The 15835-nt window shown below is 44.0% G+C and overlaps 1 protein-coding gene across 1 annotated transcript in view; it reads left to right on the top strand.

The window, feature by feature from the left end:
• Positions 1–13772, top strand: part of LOC124622693 (gonadotropin-releasing hormone receptor-like) — a 625533-nt gene extending 611761 nt beyond the window's left edge. The window contains exon 6 of the mRNA XM_047148483.1: positions 13541–13772. Coding sequence (XP_047004439.1) covers positions 13541–13772 — 232 coding nt within the window. The remainder of the gene's footprint in view (positions 1–13540) is intronic.
• Positions 13773–15835: the final 2063 nt, after the last annotated feature.

Genomic DNA, 15835 nt, shown 5'->3' with positions numbered 1-15835 from the left:
TCACTTCCTTTCAACCACTTTCCATAGATGCGCACGACGGTAGCACGCGAACACGCGACCAACTACGTCGTTTTCTAGATGCTCATTCCAAAGAGTCGAACGTTGAGATTTTCCAATGACGATTGCGTTCAGCTTTATAATAATATTCCACGGATTTAAAATCCAAGCACAGATTCTGACTGTCAAACTTCGTAAATCTGGTAGGCAAATTTTGCACTTATAAGTACATGGAGGAGGCAAAGAAACTCGTACACCTGCCTAATATCTGTAGGGCCCCCACGAGAACGCAGAAGTGCCGTATCACGATGCGGCACGGACTCGACTAATATCTGAAGTAGTGCTGGAGGGAACTGACACCACGAACCCTGTAGGCATGTCCATAAACGCGTAAGAATATGAGGGGTTGGAGATCTCTTCTGAACAGCACGTTGAATGCAACCCAGATATGCTCAATAACGTTCATTTCTAGGGAGTTTGGTGGCCAGCGGAAGTGTTTAAATTCGGAAGAATGTTCCTTGAGACATTCTGTAGCAGTTCTCGACATGGTGTCGCATTGTCCTGCTGGAATTTTCCTAGTCCATTGGAATGCACAATTGACCCGAATGGATGCAGGTGATCAGACAGAATGCTTACGTACGTGTCATCCGTCAGAGTCGTATCTAGTCGTATCAGTGGTACCATATCACTCCAACTGCACGTGCCCCACAACTTCACAGAGCGTCCACTAGCCTTTACAGTCCCCTGCTGACATGCAGGGTCCATGGATTCATGAGGCTGTCTACACACCCGTACACGTCCTTCCGATCGATACGATTTGAAACGAGACTCGTCCGGCCAGGCAACATTTTTCCTATCATCAACAGTCCAGTGTCGTTGTTGACGGGCCCAGGTAAGACGTATGGCATTGTGTTCGTTGATATATTATGGGTCGTGGGACGACGGCTGGCAAGAACTTGTTGATGCAATAATTTACCAACAGCCGTATGATTTGTAGAAGTTTATTTTATTTTATGAACTTCTATGTGCTACCAGTTTCGGCATTACATTGATGCCATCTTCAGGCCCCACGTGTCATAGTCGTAAAATCGCTATGCACGGAAGGAGCCATATAACTGGATCCGTGAATCAATCGTCCTGCAACAGCTCTTGGTGGCCTGGCCACTTACACAAATCATACGGCTGTTGGTAAATTATTGCATCAAGAAGCAAAGCTTTGTATCGTGTCGTCATCAAGGGTGCACTACTGGAACTTCGGTTCCGAAAGCGCATATCGATGGTGTTTTGTTGAATGGTTCGCACGCTGGCTCTGCATTGAAATCTGCAGCAATCTGTCACGTTGAACGATTCTCTTCAGTCGTCGTTGGTCCCATTTTTTCATGATCTTTTCCGATCGCAGTGATGTCGGAAATTTGATATTTTACAGGTATCCTGACGTTCACGGTACACTCGTGAAACGGTCGTATGGGAAAATGGCAATGTCGGAGATGCTGTGTCCCATCGCTCGTGCGCCGACTGCAACAGCACGTTCAAACTCACTTTAATCTTCATAACCTGCCATTGTAGCAGCAGTAACCGATCTAACAACTTCTCCAGACACTTGTCGTCTTATATAGACGTTGGAAACCGCAGCTCCGTATTCTGCCTGTTTACACATCACTGTATTTGAATATGCGTGCCAATACCAGTTTGTTTGGCGCTTCAGTGTAATTTTCCCAGCGATTTCGAACCTGCCGACATGTTGCCAATGAAAGGGACGGTAGGATGGGAAGGTTCAGATAATTTTTTCAGTTTCAGAGAATCAATGCAGTGAAAAGTCCCAAGATAATGTGTCGGCCGTTGTGTTCAAATTCAGTGCGGAAACACGCTTCCACAGAGAGAGGCATTCTTTTTCGCTGAGGTGTTGGTCTGGCGACACTGAAAAACGTCCGACCTAAATGCCCGCCTCTTCGCCTCGAATGTGGCAAGAAGAGCCAGCGCTGCCTCCGTAGTAACGTTGGAAATGTGAGATTACGTTTTCTAGAGTGAAGTCTCCCTTGTGTCACTGACCATTCCCTTGCCAGTTTAGGATCCATTTGGCCTTAAAAGTTGGGGAGAACGTGCGTATATCTTCACTATATTGCTTTATTTTACTTAGTCAATACTTTTATCAAATCATTACCTTGTTCAAATAACTTACGGGTTTGCTGCCGGGTGGCGTCGTCGGACACCGCCGATATTTCGACAGGAGCACACCCTGCCATTCTCAAGGCTCAAATGCAACGAAGAAGAAATGTGCAAGCAAATTTAATACCTCGGTTCACAGAGGAGAAACAAGGAAGACACCACACATAGAACAAGTGTCAACACAAACAAAGATAACCAACATCAGAAATATCGATAGTTACTATTAATCAAGAGGTGAGGTAGCACTAATTCTGTCCCTCTGTTTTTTGATGAGAGACAGAGCTGGATTGCAAGCAACATTTAAACAAAATCCACCATCTCTGTTAATAAGGTTGCTTGATTGATTTCAACAGCTTCCTTAATAACACTATCCCAATAGCTGCACGTGCAAGCCAGAATCTCCGTGTTGTTGTTTATTTATTTATTTATTTATTTATTTATTTATTGTTCCGTGCGACCACATTTAGGAGAAGTCTCCATGGTCATGGAACGAGTCAATACATGAAATTATAACACGATTGTAGAAACAGATAAAATGAAACAAGTCGTTAGTTTAAATAAAGAAAATCAAGAATGTAACACTGGAATTTGCTTAATTTTTTATCTCTTCCAGGAGCTCCTCGACAGAATAGAAGGAGTGAGCCATGAGGAAACTCTTCAGTTTAGACTTAAAAGTGTTTGGGCTACTGCTAAGATTTTTGAGTTCTTGTGGTAGCTTATTGAAAATGGATGCAGCAGAATACTGCACTCCTTTCTGCACAAGAGTCAAGGAAGTGCATTCCACATGCAGATTTGATTTCTGCCTAGTATTAACTGAGTGAAAGCTGCTAACTCTTGGGAATAAGCTAATATTGCTAACAACAAACGACATTAAAGAAAATACATACTGTGAGGGCAATGTCAAAATTCCCAGACTATTGAATAGGGGTCGACAAGAGGTTTTCGAACTTACACCATACATAGCTCGAACAGCCCGTTTTTGAGCCAAAAATACCCTTTTTGAATCAGAACAATTACCCCAAAAAATAATACCATATGACATAAGCGTATGAAAATATGCGAAGTATACTACTTTTCGTGTTGAAATGTCACTTATTTCAGATACTGTTCTAATGGTAAATAAAGCGGCATTTAGTTTCTGAACAAGATCCTGAACATGGGCTTTCCACAACAGCTTACTATCTATCCGTACGCCTAGGAACTTGAACTGTTCCGTCTCGCTTATAACATGCCCATTCTGTCTGATTAAAATGTCAGTTCTTGTTGAATTGTGGGTTAGAAACTGTAAAAACTGAGTCTTACTGTGATTTAGCATCAAATTATTTTCCACAAGCCACGAACTTACTTCATGAACTACATTATTTGATAATGTTTCAATATTACACACAAGATCCTTCACTACCAAGGTGGTGTCATCAGCAAACAGAAATATTTTGAATCACCTGTAATACTAGAAGGCATATCATTTACATAAATAAGGAACAGCAGTGGCCCCAGCACCGACCCTTGGGGAACGCCCCATTTAACAGTGCCCCATTGGGACTGAACATCATTACCACTCTCAATATTGCGGAGGATTACCTTCTGCTTTCTGTTCTTAAAGTAGGAGGCGAACCAATTGTAAGCTACTCCCCTTACTCCATAATGTTCCAACTTCTGCAGTAATATTTTGTGGTCAACACAGTCAAAAGCCTTCGTTAAATCAAAGAAAACACCTAACGTTCTCAACCTTTTATTTAATCCGTCCAAAACCTCACAGAGAAAAGAGAATATAGCATTTTCAGTTGTTAAGCCATTTCTAAAACCAAACTGTACATTTGACAGCAAATTATGTGAATTTAAATGCTGCAGTAACCTTGTATATACAAGCCTCTCGATAACTTTAGCAAACACCGATGGCATAGAAATAGGTCTATAATTGTCAACATTATCCCTGTCTCCCTTTTTATAAAGTGGCTTCACTACCGAGTACTTTAATCGGTCAGGAAACCGACCACTGCTAAAGGAAAAGTTACAGATATGGCTAAGTACTGAGCTAATATACGTGGAACAATACTTCAGTATTCTGCTAGATACCCCGTCATATCCATGAGAGTTCTTGGTCTTTAGTGATTTAATTATTAACTCAATCTCCCTCTTGTCAGTATCATGGAGGAGCATTTCAGGTAACAGTCTCGGAACACTTTTTTCTAAGAGCGCTATATGATTCCCTGTTGGGACTAGGTTTCTATTTAGTTCACCTGCTATATTCAGAAAGTGATTATTAAGTACTGTACATATATGCGACTTATCAGCAACACGGACATCCCCACTACGCACTGATTCTATATCCTCGACCTGTCTCTGCAGACCAGCCACTTCCTTTACGACTGACCATATGGTTTTAATTTTATCCTGAGACTTAGCTATTCTATCTGCATACCACATACTTTTTGCCTTCCTAATAACTTTTTTAAGCACCTTACAATACTGTTTGTAATGGGCTGCTGCATTTAGATTTTGACTGTTTCTAACGTTTTGATATAATTGCCACTTTGTTCTACAAGATATTCTTATCCCTTTAGTCAGCCACCCAGGCTGCCTGTTTGTGCTAGTACCCTGTTTTAAACGTTCTAACGGAAAGCAACTTTCAAAGAGCACGAGAAAAGTCTTGAGGAAAGCATTATATTTATCGTCTACTGTATCAGCACTATAAACATCTTGCCAATCTTGTTCCTTGATAAGGTTTACAAAAGTCTGTACAGCAACTGGATCAGCTTTCCTAAAAAGTTGGTAACTATATTTAACATGTGTTGAAGCACAAAAATCTTTTAGACTTAAAATTTGTGCAACATGATCTGAAAGGCCATTCACCTTTTTGCTAACAGAATGCCCTTCTAATAATGACGAATGAACAAAAATATTGTCTATGGTTGTTCTACTGTTCCCTTGCACTCTCGTTGGAAAGAATACGGTTTGCATAAGATTATATGAATTAAGGAGGTCTACCAGCATCCTTTTCCTTGCACAATCACTTATACAATTAATATTGAAGTCACCACATATAACTAACTTTTTGTATTTCCTATAAAGTGAACCAAGAACCTCCTCTAGCTTTAGCAAAAATGTTGTGAAATCGGAGTCTGGGGATCTATAAATAACAACAGTAAGAAGTTTAGCTCCACTAAATTTAACCACACCTGCACAACATTCAAACACCTTTTCAGTGCAGTACTTTGAAACATCAATTGACTCAAATGGGATACCGTTTTTCACATACATGGCTACTCCCCCACACCGCAAAGAGCTCCTAGAAAAGCTGCCAGCCAACCTGTATCCTGGTAAAGGAAGCCTCTGAATTATCTCCTTATTTAAGAAGTGTTCAGATATACCAATAATTTCAGAGTCAACATCTATAAGCAGTTCACTAACTTTATCTCGAATACCTTGTATATTTTGATGAAATATACTAATTCCCTCATTAATCGGATACCCAAGCTTTGTAGAAAGTGGTTTCTTTGTTAGAGAGACTTCCCTTAAGCAGGAATACCTATCAGCTGACTTCAATCTAAAAAAGGTACAGCTCTAACACCCACAACTACCGGAATTTTCCCATGAGTGATCCCACCACCCCCACCTATGCTGTCACCTATAAGTTTTGCCAACCTCCCCTTCCCATACCTGTTGAGGTGCAGGCCATGTCTAGTGAAACCCTTCCTACTGATAGACTCCACCGACACCACTGAAATGTGACTCATGCCTTCTGTCATCAGCGCACCCCCAAGTCTCATGTTATTACGCCTGACGGCTATATTAAGATGAGGCCGATCGTGACGCTGAAACAGTTCCACGAAATGCACATTCGTGTTGCCAGTCTGAGTGGCTATCTTTTCCAGGTCACCGTCTATGTCATACTTCCCATCCCTATCAATACTATTACCAGCCCCACCCACAATCACTACCTGATCCTCTTTAGTAAAATCCCTACATAACCCCCCTATGTTAAAAGTCACCTGAGCCAATCCTGCATTAGGCTTCACAATGCTGGTGACCTGGTACTCACTCCCCAAAACTTCCTGCAACTGCTGGCCTACACCTCTACCATGAGAACTACCTAACAGCAGAACCTTCTTCTTTCTCGTAGACTTTGCAACTGTCCTTGCCACCGTAACTGCTGAGGTCTGCTGCATACTTCCTACATCTACAGCTACTAGAGATTCCTCTCCACTAGACTCTGACAGTTGGTCATATCTATTACAAACACCAATAGTAAAACTATCTGAAAATCTCCTTCTCCTAGCAGATCTCTTGCCAACAGCCAGCTCCCATTCCCCAACCCCCTTCTCCCTCCTCATCCTATCTAGCTCCTCCTGTGCGTTTTTCAACTGCACCTGAAGGGCACAGATCTTACGCTCCTGCTCCTCTATCAACTTACTCTTGCTACATAACCTGCAGTTCCAGGAGAGGATCTCACCAGAATGCCCACTGGCTTCCCCACTGCATTCCCCCCAGTGAAAATACTTCGAACAAGTCTCACACCGCAATCCACTACTCACGAACCTACGGCAAAGCCCACACTTCTCACTCATGGTAAAATTTTACAATTATTGAAACAAAAAAACAACTTTATCTAAGTTCCGCTACTACAATAAGAAGATGTTAAAAACTGACTACAATTATCAAAAACTTGCTCTACAAGGGAAGTAACTACTATTATTGAAAGTATTAATCAACAACAAATGAGAATATAACAAAATACTAACACAGAAAGAAAATCAAACGTCTAATGACAGTAACGAAACTGAAAGCAGTTCGCAAAAATTTCTTCTGAAGTTATTTCACCGGAAAACACCAAGAACACCGGTTGAAGACTACTAAAGTTCCTAAATAAACTACTATACACAAACAATTAATTAGTACTTAGCTTTCGATGCGCCGCTACAGCTGCAACTGGTCAGCGCGGAATGTAAACACGGGTAAGAGGTTAAGTTGCTCGATACGAAACACTCACAAATATCAGGCCACAACACACGAAATGCAGAGGTGAATGAAGAAACCACTAATAAGTCACTTATATAGTAAATATTATCACAAAAACAGTTAAAATATATATCTGATAACTAAAAATAGATGAAAACTTAGAGAGCGATCTCACACGCAGTCACGCGCTTATGACGTCACACAAGGTTGTAATCCGTAGGATGACCGATGTCAAGGCAATGTTCTGCAATAGCGGATTTGCTCGGCTGTGGTAAGCGTGTGTGACGCTTATGTTCAATACACCGGTCTTCCAAAGTCCTGATTGTCTGACCAATATATGACATGCCACAACTGAAAGAATACGGTAGACCCCAGTCTTACGCAAACCAAGATCATCTTTTACGAACGCCAACTGCGCCTTAATCTTAGAAGGTGGTCGAAAAACACATCATATTTCCGCAAAATACGGCCAGTCCTGTTGGAAATGCTTCCTGCGTAAGGCAAAAAGGCCGTAGACGTAGCTGCCACTTCGTTGCTATCGTCACTCACCCGTTGCACAGAAGGCTGATGGCGCAACGCTCGTTTGATCTGCCTCTCACTATAACCATTCTGACGAAAGGTGACTTCGAGATGTGATAGCTCAGCTGTCAAACTCTCAGGGTCTGAGACAACGTGGGCCCTGTGAACCAAGGTGCGAAGTACTCCTTCACGCTGAGCTGGATGGTGACAACTATCAGCTCGCAGATACAAGTCAGTGTGGGTAGGCTTCCTATAAACAGAATGTCCCAACGTACCATCAGTCTTCCTTCTGACCAACACATCAAGGAAGGGAAAACATCCATTCTTTTCTACCTCCATAGTGAACTGAATATTCGGGTGGATTGAATTCAGATGTTCCAAAAACCGGTTTAAATTCTCACTACGATGAGGCCAAACAACAAAAGTATCTACATATCTGAAAAAACACACAATTTCCTTGTTTCACGTAATTACATGACTCTCATCCACTCCTCTCATCCTACTACCCTTCCTACTCTTTTTTAAAGAATGCTGAAGTTGAAAAGCTGTCTTAAAAAATTATATTTCTGAAACTATGCAAATGTCATGCCGATTACCCTGTTGAATACTAGTGTATAATCTGCCGAAGTCCTTTTGTCTTCGCGTGTGTTACATGTGTTTAAAGAGATACACCTGATTTCCCTCCCCTAAGAAACTTCGACCTCTACCTATTGTTGCATTTAGTATTGTCGACAGCGGAATGGATAATTTACGTCGCTGCTTCCTGTATATGGCTTTGATTTCATTTTCTTTTGCTAGACAGTTATTTAGCGTAATTTTCTGGTTTTATAACGCTTCCACGTCTCGTATTTTTATCCACTGACAGTCTGAAGATGACCACTGACTGTCCGAAAGCGATTACGGCGTTGTGAAATGCCCTTGAGATAGTTCCTTTTTCTCCTTGTTTCATATAGTTCCCCTAAGGACCACGACATTCTAATATTGTATACGAAATTGTTCTTTGGTCGTTCGCCCAGTAGTTGCGTATGCTATGCCTACACTGTTCCTTCCTCTTGGTCCTTTGTTCTGGATGTCATTTGCTTAAGCATCTCCCGAAGTATGTCAGATCTTTTAAGTCTCTTTTTGCACACCGCATTTGCTGCAGATCTTTTATAACTTCTCTCAGTTTTGATGACCTTTTTTCCGTCCTTCGCCAGTATTGGAGGATATGACTGGACAACCTGCTGGGACGTCCACACAAGGCATGATGTCTGTTCTTAGCGAAGTCCGTATTATTGTGCAGCACTCGTGGAGGCCTTGGTTTCGCCACCTTTTAATTTCGTTACTTACCTTCACTGGTCCCCTATCTTCCTCATTATGTTTCTCTCCTCTGTTTCAGATTTGTGCGTGAGACTATTCCTGTTGAGTACTAGACACTCGGGATTGTACGAGGCTTCGGGGCGGGTGATCATCTGGTACTGTCTTATGTTTTACTTACAGGAGAGACGCGTTTCGTTATACGCACTGCTGATCAGTTGCTATGTCATTTGCCCCTTGTTAATTCGGATTAATAATTCTAGTCTTTCGGAAAGACTGTATATCGGATATTCTCCCAGGAATGTAAACCTGTTGGTTTTCTTGATTTGTTCCCGCTCCTGATGCAGTGTGCCAGCAGAATCATCACTGTCTTCCTCTTGTGTCGCATTTTATTCAGGCGACACTTGTAACCCTACCTTTGCTTCTTGCTCCCTGAGAGCACTGAGGTGATACACTGAAATTTATGTTGAGTTACGTATGTGTGACAGATCGTCGGCTAATATCGGGCAATCAACATTGAGACATCTTCGACTGTGTCACACGGAGATACTACTTAGAAGCCTGTCTAACTCCTCTCGAAACTCTCTCATTACCTTTTCCAGAGCACAGTTAAAGAAGAGACGGGAGAGACAGTCACTCAATCTTGATTTCAAAACTTCTTGAAAGTCGTCCTCTCAACTTGAGTCTTGTTCTGCTGTTGTTTACAGTAGGCTTCTGGTCCAGTCATAGTACCTGCAAGATGTTCATGAGAGTACTTATGTCAGTCGCTCCATACTTCTTTCTGAAACCAACAGATGCTACGACATACTTCTTATCACCAGTATTCTTTTGGTCTAGCACTAAGTTCAGGTTTAGTATTTGTTTTGAATCTTCCCCGCTATTCTCCTAGTTATGTTCCCCTTTGGGATTTATGCCTGTTTCACAAGGCCTTAGAGGAAATATTTGACTGGTACCAGAGAGATCCGTCGACAGTATCTCATATGTCCTTGTACGTGCGAGCAGAAGTCCAATCAGTTGGTAATGTTTCGCCGACCTAAAATTTTTGTTGTTTCTCTGTCAACTTGCTTAAGCATCATCTCCAGCTTAGTTCCATAGTCCAGCTACTGTTGAATCATTCCAATATGAGATTGTATATTTTTTATTTATTTATTTACTTAAATTAATATTATTAGGGCCTTTTGGTCTCTCTTCCATCGTAACAGGGTTCTACACATCCATATAGTCTACGACAAAAATTACGACGCGTCACGCAGGAGTTATCCGAATGGGAGCGAAATCGATGGATGTGAAGTACATCTACGAAAAGTTATTACCATTTCAGAAATATTCGATGTTTTATTCAAGAGAAAAAGCTTAAAAAGGTTATCAAGTCAATAAACCGTTAGTCCACCTCTGGCGCTTATGCAAGGAGTTATTCAGCTTGACATTGTTTGATAGAGTTCTTGGATGTGCTCCTGACGGTATCAGTCCAGTTGGCAGCTTAGATCTTCAAAATACCGAGTTAATTGGCGGGGGGGGGGGGGGGGGGGGCTCCGCCCATAATGCTCGAAACTTTGTCAATTGGTGAGGGATCTAAGGACCTTTCTGGCCAAGGAAGAGTTTGGCAGCCACAAAGACAAGCAGTAGAAACTCTTGCAGTATGGGGGCGGGCATTGTCTTTCTGAAATGTAAGTGCAGGACGACTCTAGCAAAGGGTAACAAGGCGGAACCAAAGGCGTAATACGAGAAATAGCACCGCAAACCACCACTTCTGATGGCTGGAACGTATGATGGACGACGGTCAGATTGTTATCCCACCGCTGTCTGGGGTGACTCCAGACACGCCTTCGGTTTGGAATTTCATTGATTGGAGTAGAATTGTTTTCTGTCATGATTCCCAGTTGGAACTAAACCCCAATGACGTATGATGATGTGTCTTGAGACGCCCCGAACAGTGATGGGATACCTGACTGGCTGTTGTCCTGTATGCTGCCAGACAATGGTCTGGGGTGTCATTTCTATTCACAGCACTACCCTTTTGGTTGCCATTCGCGGCACCCTTACATCACGGCATTACGTTGACGATATTTTACGGCCCATTTTGCTCTCTTCATAGCAGACCAGCCTGGGCTTACATTTCACAAAGGTAATAGGCATGATGAGAGTTTCAACTGCTTGTCTTCGTGATTGCTAAACCAAACGTTTCCCAGAAAGGTCGCCAGATCTACCCCCAATTGAGAACGTTTGGAGCTTTATGGGCAGGCCCCTCCAACCAGCCCGGAGTTTTCACGATGTAACAGGCCAAATGGACAAAGTTTCGGGCGGTGTCCCTCAGGAGGACACCCAACAACTCTGTCAATCATCGCCAAGCCGAATAACTGTTGCATAAGGGTGAGAGGTGGACCAACGCGCTATTGACTTGCTCAAATTATGAAGCTCATTTTTCATAAATAAATCGTCCATTATGTTACGAAATTGTAATTATTTGTTTGTCTGTGTATGTACATCATATCTACCGATTTCCGTCCCACTCGCATAATACCTTCGTGCTGCATCGCTTTCTTTTGTCTTAGAGTATATATAAATACCACGTATATCAGTCCGTTTTCAGTGTCAGTTTCCCGTGTTGGGCGTAATGTGCTGTGTAGATTGGGTTTTCTTAGAGTGGTTTTAAGTTTTCCACCGAGAAGTCCGTATGTGTTCTTTTTCAGCGTTCTCGTTCGATTTTAACCTTTCCTGGGTTGAGGATGAGGGACACTGTCCTTACTTTTAAAGACGCGGGGAGATTTCTGGGGCTCATTTTTGACTCGGAGCTTCCGTGGTTACCCCATCTTAAAGACCTGAAACGACGGTCCCTTAAGGCTTTAAGTATTTTAAAATGTCTTAGCCACAGTACATGGGGAGCCGACAGGACTTGTCTGCTCCGGTTTTACAGGGCGTTTGTGCGATCTCGGCTCGATTATGGGTGCACGGTGTATGGGTCTGCGAGGCTTTCTTACTTAAAGAAGTTGGACGTTGTGCACCATGAAGGGCTTCGGTTGGCCACTGGGGCATTCAGAACTAGCCCCATACCAAGCCTCTGTCCAGAGGCTGGTGAACCGCCACCTCATATGCGGCGGCGGCTGCTTACTGCGCGCCAGGCGTATAAAACTTTGTCCGCACCATACACACCTGCATACCATACCATTGCTTAGCCTCCTCTGTCACGGCTATTTCATAACCGGCAATGAGCGACGCGGCCCTATGGGATTCGCGCACAGGATTGCCTCTCTGCGATGGATATGGCTGGTCTTCATGTTTTCCGTCGCGGTTGGAGCAAATTTCCACCTTGGCTCCTCCGGAGACCCAGAATTATTACAGATTTGACTAATATTAAGAAAGATAGTACACCAGATTTTACATTCCAATCTCAGTTTTTTAACAATTTAGATGGGAATCACGATTTTACCGTCGTTTACACTGATGGCTACAAACAGGAGAATTTCCTTGGCTGTTCTGTAGCGTTACCTAATATGTTACCCGGATTCGCCTCCCTGATGAATATACCGTTTTCACAGCGGAGCTCCACGCGATCCTGAGGGCACTGGAGCGGATGAATCGTGTTCGGGGCAAATCGATTTCTCCCCTGCTCCGATTCTCTTAGTGCCTTACAATCATTTCGGAATCTGTACCCAACTGAGGAGATGGTCCAGCTGATATATGACCAACTGTACTTGCTCCAACGGGGGGGTAAGGAGGTGTCCTTCTGCTGGGTGCCTGGTCATGTATGAATATGGGGCAATGAACAGGACGATCGGGCTGCCAAGGAGGCCTGCAGAGAGCAGGATGTGGTCCAGTGTCCTATTCCCTTGCAGTCTGTCATTTCTGCACTCCACAAGAAGTGCATGGAGTTGTGGGTGGAAGAATGGCTGGCTGTGACGGCCAATAAACTGCGGTTGGTGAAGTCAACATCTCGGCCGTGGCGTTCCTCCTGCCGGTTGCTCAGGCGGGAGGAAGTGACCCTCACGCGTCTTCAGATTGGCCACTGTCCTCTCACACATAGCTTTCTATTACGGCGGGAGGACCCTCCGTTTCGTGCGCATGTCCGTCATATTTTAACAGACCGCATTTCATACCGTGATGCAAGGGCAGAAGCAAAAGTTGATGGTAATCTCCCCTGTGTATTAGCTAATGATGAGACGTGTGTATGTAGGGTCTTAAAGGTTTGTGATGTGTCTGGACTCTGGCCTAAACTTGTAGGCTTGAGGTTTTAGTGTATTGCACAGTGGCTGGCTCCTCCCTGTTTCCTTGCGGTCAGCCAGCCACTTCCATCTGCTATATTGTTTTAGCTCCATCTACCACTTTCTTCCTGTGTTGTCCATGTTTTACTGCTGGCGGCACTCTTCGTCCCACGCTTCGGTGTGCTTAGGCCCATATTTTTCCTAGCTTGTTACCTGTGTTTTACGTTCTGTTTCATCTTACTGTTCTGAGTCTTTTCTTGACACCTGTCTCAATCTGTTACTGAGCGGGCGCTGAAGACCTTGCCGTCGTGCGCCCATACGACCCTCTCCATCCATCCATCACACCGACACACTCCGGTACGTGAGGTACGCTAACGCCGGCCTCGTGGTGTGTGTGCCCTTAGGGACGGCTCGACGTTCACGCAGCGCAGCCTGATGGGCAGCATGCGGCGCGTGCGGCCGCCCACGGCTGAGGAGACGACGCTGGTGGCGCTGGAGGAGGGCCCGGCCGCCGCCGCCGCTGCCGCCGCCGCCGCCCCCGCGGCAGGTGCCGCCCCCGCCGCCAGCGCCAGCCGCCTCTCGGTGCGCCTCCTGCGCCGAGCGTCGCGCGCCGGCAGCTTCAAGACGGCGCTCTAACGCCGCCCCCGCGCCCGCTGCTCTGTCAGGCTGCTCCGTGGCGGCGGAGACGGTAGCGGTGCTGTCGCCGCGTGGGCGGGGCCCCACTCGTATGGGGCTAGTCCTCGCCGTCCCTGCCTACAGCAACATCCCTGCCTGGGAAACCAGTGCGTCTCTCATCTCGCAGGCCACGCCGGCAGCGTCCAGACGATGCTTTAACAGTGGGACCACAGCCGCCGTGCTGTCGCGTCACTTCGGAGCACACCCGCCGTCGGCAGTGACTAAGGACTCGGCCGAAGTGGCTGGGCTTCAGTTTACGGCAGAACCGACGATACTGCTACGGCTGTACCTCTCTCCCAGTGATTAGACGTTGCTGCCTTGTTAGAGTTGTGACTTCCCGTTGAATGGCGCTGCAATGAACTTCCTCGTCCGCCGCAGGTCACGAGGACGAACAGTCGCTCCCCTGAGCGAAGCATGGACTACTTGCGTCTTTGTCACTGAGTAGTAGTAAAAGCTGTTGCGCGGTAACGTTGATCTCAAAAAAATATGGAGGTGGTTGATGTCACACACAGTGAGTCTCTCGCCGAGTCAGAAATTCCATGTGATCACCCGAGAGCATTATTGTCACCTTTCCTCAGACGACGTCATCTCACTCATACACATATTGATGTTACGACTAACCAAACTCTGTGCTATACTTATGTCTTAAATCACAAGAGAAATTCACAGATGTCCAAATACGAGATTTACCATCATATCCTTGACATAAGTTTGGAAACAGGGTAACTTCAACACTGCCTAGGTGTTCACCTTGTTTTAGTTATAAAGTCACTGTCTGTTTATACATTGACTCGTAGCTGCGGACCTAATGAATGCTGAGAATTTTCTGAGACTATCCTTTGATCTCCTTATTACGTACTCTACGATGTTTTAATACATGACTTTGAAACTCCTTTCTACGCATGCAGTAACCAATTGGCACTTTTGTGTTAGTACCAAACATACTGGTGTTAGATACAGTTTCAGTCTTATTCCTTGCAAATGCTACAGTTGAGCCAATGGGATTTTCTAGAGTGCTTGTGACAACCTTGAACACCAGAAGCTTCATATCTCACCATGAGAAGGAGTCGATAGGAGACAAGGTATATTTTTAGCCATTAGCTCCCTGAATGTCAGTCACAAGATGAAGCGAAATGCCATACAGTAGTCTTAACACATTACCTTCAAGATCTGCAGACGGGTGTTATCTTGTAACCCAGTTTTTTATCACAGAAATTTCTTTTATAGCACCTACACATCATCTTGCTAGTACCATCCAGTCTTCCTCAGTCCTATGATCGTTTATAAAAGTTTTCGCAAAAAAATAAGTAGCCGTTCCGAAGTATGTGTAAGATAAACAAACTGGAAACACATACATGCTGTGCATGTACAATGCAGATGTATCTTTTCTACATTTTAGTGCGTTCAGTTTGTACGTTGAGAAATTAAAGAAATATATTACTTTTACGTACTCCTACTGCAACCTTCGATGGCAAAACAAGAGGAATAATTCGTGTAAATTATTCAGTAAATCTGTTCCTCACATGTGTCGGTTACGTTGAGTACTACAGCCCCATGCCTATAATGTCAATCGTAAAACCTGGTCAACGGGCTACTTCTACTATTTCGGAAAGTGGAAGGCACGTATCTAGACAGCAAAATATTTCTATCACAAGATACAACGCGTACTGGGATAAATACGTTATGCGCTCATAGTCCAGAAGGACTGTCTCTAGTTTTCTTCTTTAGTTACGTTTCTCCCGTAGACTATCGCCAAACGGTGCTAAGGAAATTAATTTCATTTTCTCTTTCTACTCTACGCCACTCTGCGGTGCAGAATAGCCTATCAGACGCCTGCAATCTTCCAGTGCTTTTATCAGTCACATTCATTCTATCTGTTTTGATCACCAACTTGTTTAACAACGTACTTATCTTGTGCAATAACGAAGTACTGTTCCAGACAGTACACTTGACTGCAGCGGATTTGCCTGACATTTCACACCATTGGAAACCACAATACATTATTGAATTTAGTATAAAGCAAT

Source organism: Schistocerca americana, chromosome 7 (genome assembly GCF_021461395.2).
Source record: "Schistocerca americana isolate TAMUIC-IGC-003095 chromosome 7, iqSchAmer2.1, whole genome shotgun sequence".
NCBI classification, from domain to species: Eukaryota; Metazoa; Arthropoda; class Insecta; order Orthoptera; family Acrididae; genus Schistocerca; species Schistocerca americana.
The sequence above is the reverse complement of the archived record's forward strand: the minus strand, read 5'-3'. Positions and strand labels throughout refer to the sequence as shown.